This window comes from Pongo pygmaeus, chromosome 1 (assembly GCF_028885625.2).
Source record: "Pongo pygmaeus isolate AG05252 chromosome 1, NHGRI_mPonPyg2-v2.0_pri, whole genome shotgun sequence".
Taxonomy (NCBI): Eukaryota; Metazoa; Chordata; class Mammalia; order Primates; family Hominidae; genus Pongo; species Pongo pygmaeus.
The window spans coordinates 53,059,650-53,073,730 of record NC_072373.2 but is presented as its reverse complement, the minus strand read 5'-3'; the positions used below and the strand labels follow the sequence as shown (position 1 = coordinate 53,073,730).

Below are 14,081 nucleotides of genomic sequence, written 5' to 3'. Positions count from 1 at the left end.
AAACACATGTAAATTTAAAAATATTAAAGTTTGAAGTAAAGTAGTTGCAAAATAAATCTCTCAGTGTAAAATTAGAAACATCAAATTCATTATAAATGATAGTGCTTATTATTAGTTAGAATATGTTGATAATTAAGCTAAAGTCATGCATTTAATTCCCGGATGTTCCAGTTTACTCTGCTTTGTTTTAGAGACGCAGAATGAATCATAATTCCCAGCTGTCTTGGAAGTGTGCATTATCGATGATGAGGGGTACACTGCCAATATGTGGACAGATTAGTCTAATTCCATTACAATGACAGAAAAAAAACAATTCTGAGCACATTTCCCATAGAGAGTGGGTCAGCACAGCAGCTTAATTTTTATTTCAGTTTGGCACTAAACATGTGTCTCTTGCAGACAGATGCGTATTGATAGTTCTTTGTAATTGTGAAGGGAAGATTTTTTTAAAAAAACATGTAACAGCTTTCTAAAACAGGTAATTTTAAGACTGTAAGATTCCTGAACAATATAGCCAATTTATCCAAATCTTTCAGGCTCAAATTACAATGTACATATTAAAAGTTCTGATTTAGCAATGTTAATTTCTGACATGTCCTATGGTTCAATATTCAGAAAGTGGTAAAATAAATGATGGAATCTATTCATATGAGAAATATTTCTCAATAGTCCAAAAAATAGTTCACTTTTATCTTTACAGAACAGTTACTTCCCTCTCTGTGGCCTAAAATTATTCCCCTATTTACCATGCCCCTGGTTTTTACCTATCATGTTACACTAAGATCAAATTTTAAAAGTACTCTGAATGAAGTAAAACTGGAGCCATGGGCATGTCGCAATGCTGTGTGTCATTGAAAGCCTTAAATGTAGCAAGAGAGCAATGCTACCATTATCTTTAACTTGGTGGAGATAATGAGAGACTCAAGTATTAGAAATAGGTATGAAATACTGAAAACTTGAATATAGTGGCGAAAGATGTTTTCTTATATTTCCTGTTAGTATATTTTAGGCACAGTGGTTCCCTGTTATAGTTTTATTAAAAGGATACTATGTTTAGACATTTTTAAGTAATTTAGTTTTTGTGGACTCACATGAGAATTTAATCATCTTTTATAAAGAAGGCATTTGAAATGGAAAAAAAAAAAACTAAAACTTTTGAGGTATTCACATTATTTGCCATGCCATTTGCTTAACACTTTATAACTAATTTAATCCTCACTTCCAAATAACCTTATAGAGTGATTAATATCCTCATTTAATGACGTGTAAAAAAGTTGTTCAAGGGCTCTAAACTAGGATAACCCTAAGTTTTAAACAACTAAGGTACATGTGGACTTTTATCACTTAGTACCAAGAGACTTCTTTTTATTCCAGTCTCCAGTTGTTTTTTCTTTTTTGTGTGATAGTATGATATTCAGCTGGATATACTACTACCCAGCAAGACAATGTTTTTGCAGGCCCCCTTTCAGCCATGTGTGGATATATAACCAAATTCTAGCCTAAAGTACAAGTTGTGTCTTATTTTTCTAACTACAGGCTGGACTTAGGATGTACCTGCAAGAAGAGGGCAGCCATCTTGAACCATAGATAGAAACCATGTTTTGAAAAATGGGAGGAACAAGATATAAGGAAAATTATTCCCCAGCAGTATCAAGCTGGGGAAACAGTCTTAGACAGACTACCTAGACATTTCTATTTGTTTAAGTTGCTGTATTTTTGTGGATATTTCTATTTTACATTGTGTATGGTGCAACACTTTGTTAAAACAGGCTGCATGACATACTATGACTAAGATATAACTAATATATAGCATTGTTTGTATGTTTCTTGGTAATTAGACCTTTGATGTTGAACTTGAATAAAACTTATTCGATTTTATGATGATGATCATAAGTTATGAAGACTGTTTGCTTGTAATGCAGAGAAGAATACACAAAGAAATCAAACCTGTTTATCCATTTGAGTTATTATAATTTAAGAACATATTATGATACATGTGATTAAACAATAAAATTGTATGTAGTTAAACTTAGTGTTATGTAATTATTGCACATTAAGAGACATATCCACTACTGGTGACAGTTGTAATATTAGATAACATCTCAAAACCACTACTCAGTTATTTAAAACTAAAACACACACACAAGACACACACAAAACAACAAAACAACAACTATTATACCAAATAAAACAATGAAATAGAAATAATTTCAATAATGAATACATTATATAGTGGAAATTTCATATAAATAATGAATAACCCTTTCTCTAGCACTGCTGCATCCTTTGGCATAAGAAAATGGTGAAATTTGTCTAGGTGCCACCTATACTACCCGAAAAATAGAAGTACTAGGCAGAAAGTAGGAGCGCATAGAAAGCCAACTACAGATGAAGATTTACTGTGATGAAGATGCCTCCAGAACAAAAGTGCTGCTAAATGTCATCATGTAAAAATAACGTGTCCTTTTTCTCACATTAACATCTCAATTATCCTTTGTCTAAATTTACTTTAAGAGACTCCCACATTATATTTAGTAATCATTAATTTTAGTATTTGTAATTTTCCAGCAATTGAAAAATTATCATATGCATACCATACATACATAATTTAAAAAAAAATTTAAATACATTCCCTTAAGTTAGATGAGAAAACATTCCTAAGTTAGATGAGAAAACACTCCTAAGTTACCCAAATAATGTTATTACATTGAATTCCAGAATTTTTAGTGACTTTAGAAGGGAAATAATTGCAATTAATGTTTCATATTAATGCAGTTAGATAATTACTAGATGAATCATAAAGACAGTTTGTGAAAGGTAAAAAGACACTAGGCAATAAGATGGCTGTATCAATCTTAGAGGCTATTTTATATTTAAAAGCATTAAGTATGCTAAAATAGGTGTACTGTTTTTAAATGATAAAAGTATGCAATGAAACATATTTGAAAACCATTTCGTAGAGTTACTAACCACATACTATTGATACAAAAACTTGTCATACCTATATATCTACATTTACATGCATACATTTATAGATATATTTATACCTAGCTCAGTTGTACTAGTGTATGTGTGCATTTTTCCTTTTTTAGTACTTCCTAATTAGCTTTTTCTCTTTCTCAATAGGGTCAGACCCAGGTCACAGCACAATTACACATATCTAAGATTCCTGCAACACAAACATATTATTCTACCTCATTTTTTGATGTTCACATTTTTTCTCTCATTAAGGATCTGAATGAATCCATATGTCTGGTGTCACATTTCATGTTGGATTACTCTATAATTGTCAAAGTATGACCTTCCAGAAAGGGAAATTACTGTTTTTATAATAAAGCATATTTTATATGTTTTTATAATGAGGTGCCAGGTCTTGCCTTGCACTGTCCTTAAATCTGCCGTGGCTTTCTGCTTGATTGCACACTAAGAATCATGCAGAGAAGGCAGAGGCAAAAGCAATGATTGGTAAGGACAGTTTTCTCAACAGTGTTTCTGCTTTGAAGAATGTAGAAAGATGAGGGCACTTCTATATCAGTAGTTTGAAGGAAAAATTCTTGTTTGACAACTATGGCATGCAATATAAATTCTCATAGCTTGGCTGTTTACAGCAGTTGGTAAAATGTCAGAGTTGCAGTATATATCAATAGCAAATGATGTATGTGCTTTATTATTTTTTAAGACTGAAGAAAGAGTGTTACTATTTCTTCTGTAGGCGATCTGTTACATTTTTTGGTGAATATTTGTTTATTTATTTATTGACAACTATTAATGAAAGTTGTTCATAATATGGTTTCCTTTAGAAATTATAATTAAATTAAACATAACACAAATTCTGATATGTACAATCTTACCAGGTGAAGATAAGGCATAGTAATGTAGATATTAAAATCAAAACTTGATTAAACATTGCAGACTGTGTACGCTGAATGGCTCTGTGTAGATCATTCTAAAATAATACAGAAAAAAGTTGTAAATTTTGATAAATACTAAATATGCATGAGTTTCATTACATTTATTAGTATATATTTCATGTCAACTCTCCTGTACACATACGTACATACGTAAATACATGTATTTCAAATGGAGATATAAGCATATTTCCATTTTTGCCTCGATCTAAGTGTAACTTACTAAAGTTTGCATAGTTCAAGGATATTGGTATAGGAAGACTACCAAAGCACTAAATTTCAGTTTACTTGCATTACAGACATCTGAACAGGTGTTGCACATACTCCCCCAAACCCCTACATGTTAAGCATGATCTCTTATGGAAAATCCTAATTTCAAAAGATCAGAAAATAGTATGTTTAATTAAGGAAGAGGGAATAGATGAGTGAAATTACAAACAAAGCTCATTATCAGGAAAATTAACATCAATTAGCCCAGACAGTTAATCTTGAAAAGAAAAAAAAAATAAAATAGCCAATAAACAATTCTTTTCTACGTTTAATTTCTTAGAAAAGATATTATGGCAATGAGCCATTACTTGTCTACCACTCATTTTGTCTACCACTCATTTAACCGGAACTTTTATGAAGACAAATAATTAAGTTGACTGATTTGGATTTCATCTCTCACCCTTTAGTTTCTAATGGCAGAGGTATTAATGAACAGAAAGCAAATACAAGTTTAGCATCTGGCGAAAAGAGATATGGAAATAAAATGGAAAATGAATCTTAAATTAATATTGCAAAACAGGCTTTTTTACTGTCAATATTTGTCTAATGTATCCTGTCTTGTTTGAGTTTTTTTTTCCAACAACTAATAACACAGAAATTAACAAATAAGTTTATTTTTTTTCTGATGTATTTTTATTCATTAGAAACTTAGGCAATCTATATTTCGTCAAACACTATTTCATCGGGGCAATTAAGACAGCCCAATGTTTCTGCAAATCATTTCACAGGCCACACTCTCCCACCCTTTGGCCATGTATTTTCATAAGACTCCAGTGGTTACTCCATATAAATGTTTAGAAACATTCATCTGGTTGTGAATATTAAAACGTTATCCAAATATTCCTTTTGGCCAAAACTTTAGTCATAATGTCAGTTTAAACCCCATTTAAATGGAAAATAACTTTGCCTCCAAACAAGTATAATTTTCAATGTGGTAAAATTAATAATATTGAGCCCTTACTTTGTTGTGACAGATAAAATACTATACACACATATTATGCATATGTATGTGTGTACATTTTGTATATACGTATGTATATATAATTTCATTTGATTATCACAGCAAACTTGTAGGTGCTTTTCTTTGCAGATGAAGATAATAGCAGAGAAGTTAGATCATTTGCCCATCACATTGTTCAGTATATAGTGAACATGTATTAACATTTGTGGTATGAATGACTCAATGGTAATGCCTTACAGCTAGCTTTGAATTACTAAAGCCTGTGGTAAAAACGTTTTGGTCATAGTTATAAACCCTGCCGCCAAGCAGGGTCAGCCTTGGGCAAAATGCAACTATGGCACAGCTCTGAGTTCTCCATCTTTTATTCTACCTCTTGCTTCCTTTTCTCCTAATGTCCCACTCACAACCCCGCTCAAGCAAATCCGGAAGGATGACTCTAAATGAGGGGCTTCTGGCTCCCACATAGAATCTTAGGAAACCCCACAGATGTTCACTGAATATGAAACTACCTACAATTAAGAGCAGTTTGACTAAATCTCTTACCTGAGCCCTCAAAAGCCAGGAGTCCCATTATGCATCAACAAACTGCCTTGGGAGGGAAGGATATTTGTACTCTGAAGATTGGCTAAGTGGTTGAACCAGTCCAAAAACCAATAAGGTTTTTAGTGATATTGAGAAATTCTGAACCATTTTTGTTTACCAGTCATAGGACCCTACAAAGGTAGTAACTTCGCAATATGGACATTTTACAAGTTTTCATTCTGATTAAGATACAGCAGACTGGTCATTTAAAGACTGTTAACTTTCAAATTTACACTATGCATCACTTTAATTATTTAACAGTATTTTACCAAAATGACTCATTAAAAAAAATTTAAATGAAACAATTTACTATGACCTAAATTAATTTAAAAGATGTTTAAAAATGAAAATCTTGGAAATTTAATTACAGCTTAATTAATTCCAATAGTATGAGTTATACATTATGGGAGAATGCAGAATGAGAAAGTTCAAGACTAGATCCCAAATTCTCTCTCTCTGTTTAATCTAAACATTGAAAATAAGAAATGGTTTAAAAATATTTTCATATTTGCACTTTAATTCTATACTTACAATCATATTTTCCAAGGCATGTTTGGCAAGCCAACAGTTCAGAAAGACTGGGACAAATAGATTCCTTAAGGAAGGCCAGAATATCTGTAAAACAAACCGAAACTAGACTTTTATCTCAAAGCAATAAATCATACCCAGTATACTAAAAAGAAATGGAAAAAAAGCTGTTAAAGAAAGTGTAATAATTTAAAATATGACAAATAATGTAAACTAACTATTAATAAAATGCAAGGAATTGATATGTTCTTTCATTCATTGTCTAAATCTTTCTTAGGGAAATTATTGCAGAAGCAAAAAGAAAATAATAAGCTTTCACCAGATGGCAGATACCTATGCTAATTCTATCATTAAGTCTTTTAGTGTGATGGTTTGTAATAGACATTGACTTTGTTTTCTCTGTAACTTGAGGTATTAAGTAGGAACAAAGAGGAAAGGCACTCTCTCTTTTTATAATATTGCCTCTTACTCTCTTTATGTTAAACCACTTTAAGTGACATTGCGGAGCTATGTTCAATTAGAATTATATTTAGTTCACCTGTCATTTAATCTAGTTCCAGTTGCTTCTCTAGATAAATCACTCAAATTAAAATAATTATCAGAAGAGAGAAACAGCTCCAGGTAGTATCTACTTATTTTCAAAATCCTCCAAATAAAATTCAAATAAAGTGTTACAAAGGATAATCCCAACAGACATTATTATAACTTTATTAAATTGCGATTAAAATATAGTTTTGCAAAAGGAAAGTGCTGAGTGACATATTTATGGGACTGTAGTTGAATAGGATCATCATGGAACTGATAACACAGAGCAGTTTGAAAAGAAGCAAAATGTTGGGTGTCTGACTTTTGGCAACCTTCTTACTAAAAACAGAACTAGACTTAACAAATCTTGTGGTTAAACCACAGACAGATACTTTCAACATATGAAAAACTTTTGTAAATATGTTTCCAATTGGCTTATTTTTTTAAAAAATCCACAATATAAACAATAAGTGGATAAGTAATTTCTAGTAATTTTAAACAATGACATTTGTCAAATGGCATCCCCAGAGTATATATCTCTTTAAAATATTTTACTTTGCTATTGTACGAAATCATTAGTTTCCATTTAGTTACACAACACGATCCAACCAATTTTATCTTGTTGCTTAGTATCATGATTCTAACCAAAGTCTAAATCCATTTATCTTAGCTACCATATTATATAACAGTATCTAGGTTTAAAGATTTTACTTGTCTAATTACAAAAGTGTTTTTTAAGGTTCTTTTAGGACTTACTGAGATAATGAAGGGAACTGCATTAATTATTTCCAAGATGAAAGGTATTCGTAAAATCTGTTCCCAGATGTTTCCCTTCCAAGAAAGAATGAATAAAAACGAAAGTCAATTATACTGCCTCCTATTAAAGGGGGAAAAAGACAGCACTTAGAATTTCTCTAGCAATAAGGATGCTTCCATTAACAGAATACTGAATATTATATAGAGATGTAGCAATGACTTTTAGAGATTATTTTTCTTAGGGTAATCTCGCTCTCTCAATTTAGTAAGTTTAAGAAGTAAAACAAATGTTTGTAGAAACCACGAATATTGCACATAACATTTTTTATCAAGTAATATGCCATGGAAGAAAAGTTACTAGTAAAAATAAAACACATTAACAAAACCTAAAGTCAATTAAAAAGTGACAATTTGAAGTTTTACTTACTATAATAATGATATTCACTAACCATCAAGTATATTAGTTTGTGAAACATACCCTTGTTAACAATCATTGGTATTAAAATTGTTTTCACTTTAATACAATTTAAAGGAAGGACTTTTTCAATCATCTAGACTCTAATCTCCCTACCCTCATAATACAAACATATTAAACAGGACTGAGTATGTAATTTGCAGGACCCTGTGCAAAATGAAAAATATGAGGCCTCCTAATAAGAAATTAACAATTTCAAGAAGGTAACATTAGAACATTCAACTAATCACGAGGACCTTCTGGTTGTGGAACCCTGTGCTGACCCTGATATTATGCACAGAATACATGTCCACGAAGCTGACCCTAATATTAAGAGGTCACCACTGAAACTTTCTTGATTGTTGTCTGACGATAATGAGCACAGACTTTCCTAAAGCAGTTTATTCTTCTATGAAGAGATCTATGTATTAGAAAGGCAATTTGAAATCTGCTATCCCTGTAATCTCCAATTATCCATTATAACACTGACTATAAAATTGGGACTCTTTCTTAATTTTCCTTAAGGCCCCAAAGGCTTAAAAACTGCATTGATGGAATATACTTGCACATCCCAAAGCAAAGTTGTAGAGCAGCTATTGTCTCTATATACTAAGAAATTAAGTAATAGGTTTTGTGAGCATAGTTTATCACTCTCATCCAGGCTACATAAAAACAGTAAAGGAGTGGGAAGTTAGAAGAAAGGGAAGCAGTGAAAATGCCTCCTTATAGAGATGTTACAGGTGCTGTGGTGCATTTCATCACCTCAAGTTAAATGAAAAGGGCTCTAGGGAACCAAACCACTTAACTTGGCTCAAACATGGAGACTGCATTTGGCTATTGCCCAAAACTTTTTAAAATGAAGAGATCAAAGAAAAAGATGACTGGATAAGAGCAGGACACAATCCCACCAATTTTAAGGCAAAAGTGCCTATTTTCTGGGAACCAGATATAGACCCTAAAGAATGGAACCTATGGTCATTTAAAAATGGTTTACACTCAATAAGACTAGGTAGCTGAAGGTGAAATGGGACCTCAACAGATGGTGGGCCTGAGAAGCCCAAGGTCTGTGTCAGAGCCCTAGTGGCTAGCCTGACACACTGAGGCCTCCAGGAAATTCAAAGGCTCCAGATAGGCCACAAAAGCTTTACATGGGAGAAAGGGCCAGAGCTTGTGTCTGCCATGAGGAACCACCAAACACCAGACAATAACTGTGCCAGTCAGGCAACTTCAACCCAGAAACTGACTGCACTTCATTCCCTGTTCTTCCTCAGCCTTAAAGGGCATCAAATAAGAGAGGAAGTAGAAACAGCAGATAGGCCTCCCATGATAATTCCCTGTGCCATGTAGGTCTGAGTTGAGGACAGGGAGAAGCCATCTTACAGGAGAATTTTAAATTTTTGCATATATTGACCCTAATTTCTTTTCTTTTCTTTTCTTTTTTCTTTTTTTGAGATGGAGTCTCCCTCTGTCGCCCAGGCTGGAGTGCAGTGGCGTGATCTCGACTCACTGCAAGCTCCGCCTCCCGGGTTCACGCCATTCTCCTGCCTCAGCCTCCTGAGTAGCTGGGACTACAGGTGCCCACCACCACGCCCAGCTAATCTTTTTTTTTTTTTTTTTTTTTTTTTTTTTGTATTTTTAGTAGAGACGGGGTTTCACCGTGTTAGCCAGGATGGTCTCGATCTCCGGACCTCGTGATCCTCCCGCCTTGGTCTCCCAAAGTGCTGGGATTACAGGCGTCAGCCACTGCGCCCAGCCCCTAATTTCTTAAATACTAAACTGTGATTTGCTGTATGAATGAAAAGACCAGAAAAGCTATAGAACCTCTCTGAGATGTCATCTGATTAGCATGGATCAGACAGAGGATGCATGGTTTTGAAGAAGTGTAGAAAGACTGATCTTTTCCTACTACCACCGAATCAGGACTATTTAACAAAAGAGTTATAACTAGTCATTGTTATGCCATGTTTTTTTTTTTTAATTGTGCAGGTGAATAATACCATTTCTTTCATCAGTTTTTACATGGTATCATTTCCAGAATGCTATCCTTTGCCTTTCTCTTCCATTATTGTATTTTCACTTTTCATTTTACATGTTTCTTTGGTATCAATGATTGTCCACAAGAAGAAATTGGTCTGAGTAGCAAGAAAGGAGGGTTATGGGACCAGTTGCTACTAGTGATATGGAAGGCTATTTCTGTTAATGCCCAGCAAAATTTGTATGAACTGTGGCACATTGTATAATTTAGTTCATGTAAACAAAAACCTTTTATCTCTCTTATGTCTCTCTTCTCTTCATTTCCATTTATAACACATTTTATGTGTTTTAAATGCCTTTTATGCCTTTTATGATTTTTATTTAATTGTCTGTCTTGGTTGGGTTTGTTTCCTATTTTTCTTCCACATTAAAGCCAGAAGAATCTTTCTAAAATGCCAAATTCCCATTGCCAACATAATAAAATCCAAACTCATCACTGTATTATATGAAATTTCACAATTTGAACTCTGGCTAATAGCTTGGCTTGTAATTTTGATATTTCTGTTCCTATCCTGAACTCAACCAAAGATTCATCCACACTGAATTTTATATCCATCTCTGAACAAGCTAGGCTACTTTATGCTTGTAGACCTTTGCCCACATCTGTCCCTCTGGCTGGAATATTACACCTCCACACCTTCAATACTAATCTCCTTGGCAAGCATTTGTAACATTTCAGTGAACTAATTTTTTAAAATGCTTGTTGGGGCTCAATTAATACCATGAATGAGTAAATGATACTCCCAGCTATTTCATACATACTCTTCCCCTTCTTTGATATAGTTATTTTATCTTTGGAGCTTAAATATTTACATTTCTTTCCATTGGATCCAAATGATCTCATTTGAAAGGATGATATTGTTTAAAACCTTTATTCTTAAAGTAATCATGTAGAAATGATTAAACTTGTAACTGCAGAGCCAATTGAAATTTTCTGGAGGAAAGGATTCAAGAGTTCTTGTTTATATACCCATGTTAAGAAATTTCATCCATGTTTCAGCTTCAACTTATAATCACTAATAAGCTAATGACTTCCAATATTCTATCAATAGCTCAAACCAATATTTTATCTCTTGAGATTCTGACTCAGATCAACTGCTTAATCCACTGCTTCACATCAATGCCTCTAAAGCACTTTATATATAGTATGTCTAAAGCAAAACTTATGATTTGTTCCCTGACTTATCTCCCAGTAACACAAACCAAAAATCTTGGAGAAACTTTTTACATTTTCCTTTCACGCTATACTATACTTATAATTATACTATAATTTATCAATAAGACCTACTAATTTGTAAATAGATCTCGAGATTTTCTAGTTTTTATTTCAGTTCATTTCTCACTTTTTGACTTGTTAAGCCTAATTAGCCACCATCCCATCATTCTTGCCCCATTCCAACTCACCTACTGCACTATTTCCAATCCCCTGCACCTTTACGCCAGACCAGGCCTACTCTTCAGAACTATTCAGATACTTACAAAACAAAGGCAAAAATGTGATTATATCACACAAGGCACTATTTCATTTGTCTCTTGTTGACTTCTCCAACCTTATTTTAAAGATCATTCCTTCCATCGACGGAATATATAAAGTATATTCACCGCTTAGAACATGCCTTAAGTATACTTTTGCATATAACTCTTCAAGAGGCTTGGAAAAGCTTTACCTTTCTTTACAACTTCACTTTGCCGAGTTAACTCATACCTGCCTTTCAGCTCTCAACCGAAATCTGGGTTTTTAGAGACTTTCCTTGCCCCTTCATCATATACCCTCTAGGCAGGATCTGACCCCCACATTAGGCTTCTTGATCCTCCATCAATTTCTTTCACATTACTTTTTTTCAGTTTGTATTTATATTCTCAAGACATTACAACACTTTAAACTCTGTGAGGTCAAGATCAGGACCAGTGTATTTCAGGATTGCATGCTCTGCTCCTAGCACAGTGCTTGACAGTCTGAATCTCCTAAATAAAAACTGTTGGTACATTACGTCAACCATGGATTGTTGACTCACACCACATGTATGCATATATGTGTGTGTTTGTGTGAGTTTTGTGACACATGAATGAACTTTCCACAGAGGACTAATTTTCATGGTCTAAAATTGTACAGTGGGGCAATGTATTTATTGCTAAAAATAAATGCATCTCATTTCAGTTACACGCATTGAGTTTAATTCTAAGATTTCAGGTTGTCTTCTGAACTATGAGATACATCCATAAATTATCTTTCTTAAAAATAGCTAATGAAACATAAATATAGAAAGGATCCACAAGTTTCATTGGCCAAAAATGAGTCCCAATAAGCCTAAATCACAAAAGCCTAAGGATAAATGCTAGTATGGTGAAAAAAAGCATGCTTTCATACATGTCACTATGTAAGAAAACTAAGAAATAAAAATTGAAAGGCAACCACAATGCCTTTCAAAATTATATTAAATACATTTTTCATTTAATCTTATTTTCATGAAGGAGATAAAAAACATTCTTCTTCTTCCAAAAAGTAACTTCTTTAGTTTCTAAGTAATAGCTGTATCTCAGTGGCCAGTCCTCTCTATGTTCCTCTTATTATTGACAGAATTCAATAAAATATAAAGAAATCTCAATCTAATTAGTCTACATTTAGCATGGACACATCATTTTTAACCAATAATAATGCAGGAAAATATGCGATTTTCTAAAACGCATCGCACTTTTATTTTTATCATAAAGAAACATGGAACCTTGGAACTACTATCTGTGCAACCCTAAAGAGCACTTTAAAAATTATATTAGTTATAGCAGTTTATTTGTTGCAAGCCCAGATTCGGCCAAGGAACATTTTGTAAATACTTTTTATTCTTAAATATTAAGAATACCTGTATTTTAAAATATTTAATAAAAAGTTCGGTAATTTGTCTTCTTTGGATGAATTTAAAATAGTGTCGTAACGCTATGGCAGTCTTTGTATTGTTGGGTAAACTCAACAATATTTAGATTTACCATTTTCAGGACAAGATAAGCAGAATCAACAGTATCTGGTATTCAGGAGTCCTGGACTAAATTCTTTGTTCTTTTCCAGAAATAAACCAGTGTGGTGTTAAACTTTCAAAATTGTTGCTTTTTATAATGTGATTATGGAAAAAAGGAATTGCAGATTTAACAAAAGTGTTCTAGGTATGATGAATTTTTGTGTGTGGAGGTTTGGAAATTGTGCCAGAGTTTGTTTTTGTTTCCTTTTGATTTAATCAATGTGTGTGCATAAATAGAACTTTATTTTGAAAGCAGTTGATAAAGAATTAGAGGGTATTTATGATGACAAAAGAATAAGAACTTTAGTGTTGGGTGATTACCATGTTTGTTTTGCCAACTAGCTATAAACATGAATGGAATGATGATTTAACCACAGACCTGCACTTCCGTATGACAGAAGACAAAATAAGTTCATGTCATGGATGCTAATTCATTATCTGCTAAACTCAACATGTACTTTAATAGTTCTAGGTAATTTCGCTTTAACTTAGTCTGGTTTTCAAAACCTACAGTCTCAATGAAAGTTTAAACTATTTCAGTTGCTAATGGTCTAGTTATGCTTATTTTAGAATGTCTAATTTCAAGAATTATAAAGTGCTTGCATAATGCTGTATTAAATGTATTTTTAAATATTTAATGTATACACATATAAGAATACATATTATATCTCTCCATAAATATACATATATAAATAAATACAAGAAAGTTATATATGGATTTGCTATTAATATTACTATTTCAGAATTATAAGTATCAAAGAATGATATCACCAGTGGAAACAATTGCTGGTGCAATACAATATCCATTTCTGTGTGTCTGTATATTACTTTTCTTTAAAAAATCTAACTTAGCCAGGCATGGTGGCTCATGCCTACAATCCCAGCACTTTGGGAGGCTGAAGAGGCAGGCAGATCACTTGAGCCAAGGAGTTCCAAACCAGCCTAAGCAACATAGCAAAATTCCATCTCTTAAAAAAAAAAATACAAATATTAGCCAGGTGTGGTGGTGCACACTTGCAGTCCCAAGCCACTTAGGAGGGTGAGGCGAGAGG

The 14,081-nt window shown here is 33.1% G+C and overlaps 1 protein-coding gene across 7 annotated transcripts in view; it reads right to left on the bottom strand.

Annotated features, from left to right (window-relative positions):
• The window catches only part of KCNT2 (potassium sodium-activated channel subfamily T member 2), a 392,642-nt gene that overhangs the window by 242,456 nt on the left and 136,105 nt on the right, over positions 1–14,081 (bottom strand). For 4 of the 7 annotated variants that reach the window (XM_063647669.1, XM_063647672.1, XM_063647664.1 and 1 more), the window contains exons 6-8: positions 7,531–7,605; positions 6,253–6,354; positions 3,852–3,946 (exon numbers count right to left, since the gene is read on the bottom strand). In XM_063647669.1, the coding sequence (XP_063503739.1) occupies positions 3,852–3,946; positions 6,253–6,354; positions 7,531–7,605 (272 nt within the window). The remainder of the gene's footprint in view (positions 1–3,851; positions 3,947–6,252; positions 6,355–7,530; positions 7,606–14,081) is intronic. The other 3 variants (XM_054449259.2, XM_054449267.2, XM_054449250.2) reach the window with 1 other exon arrangement.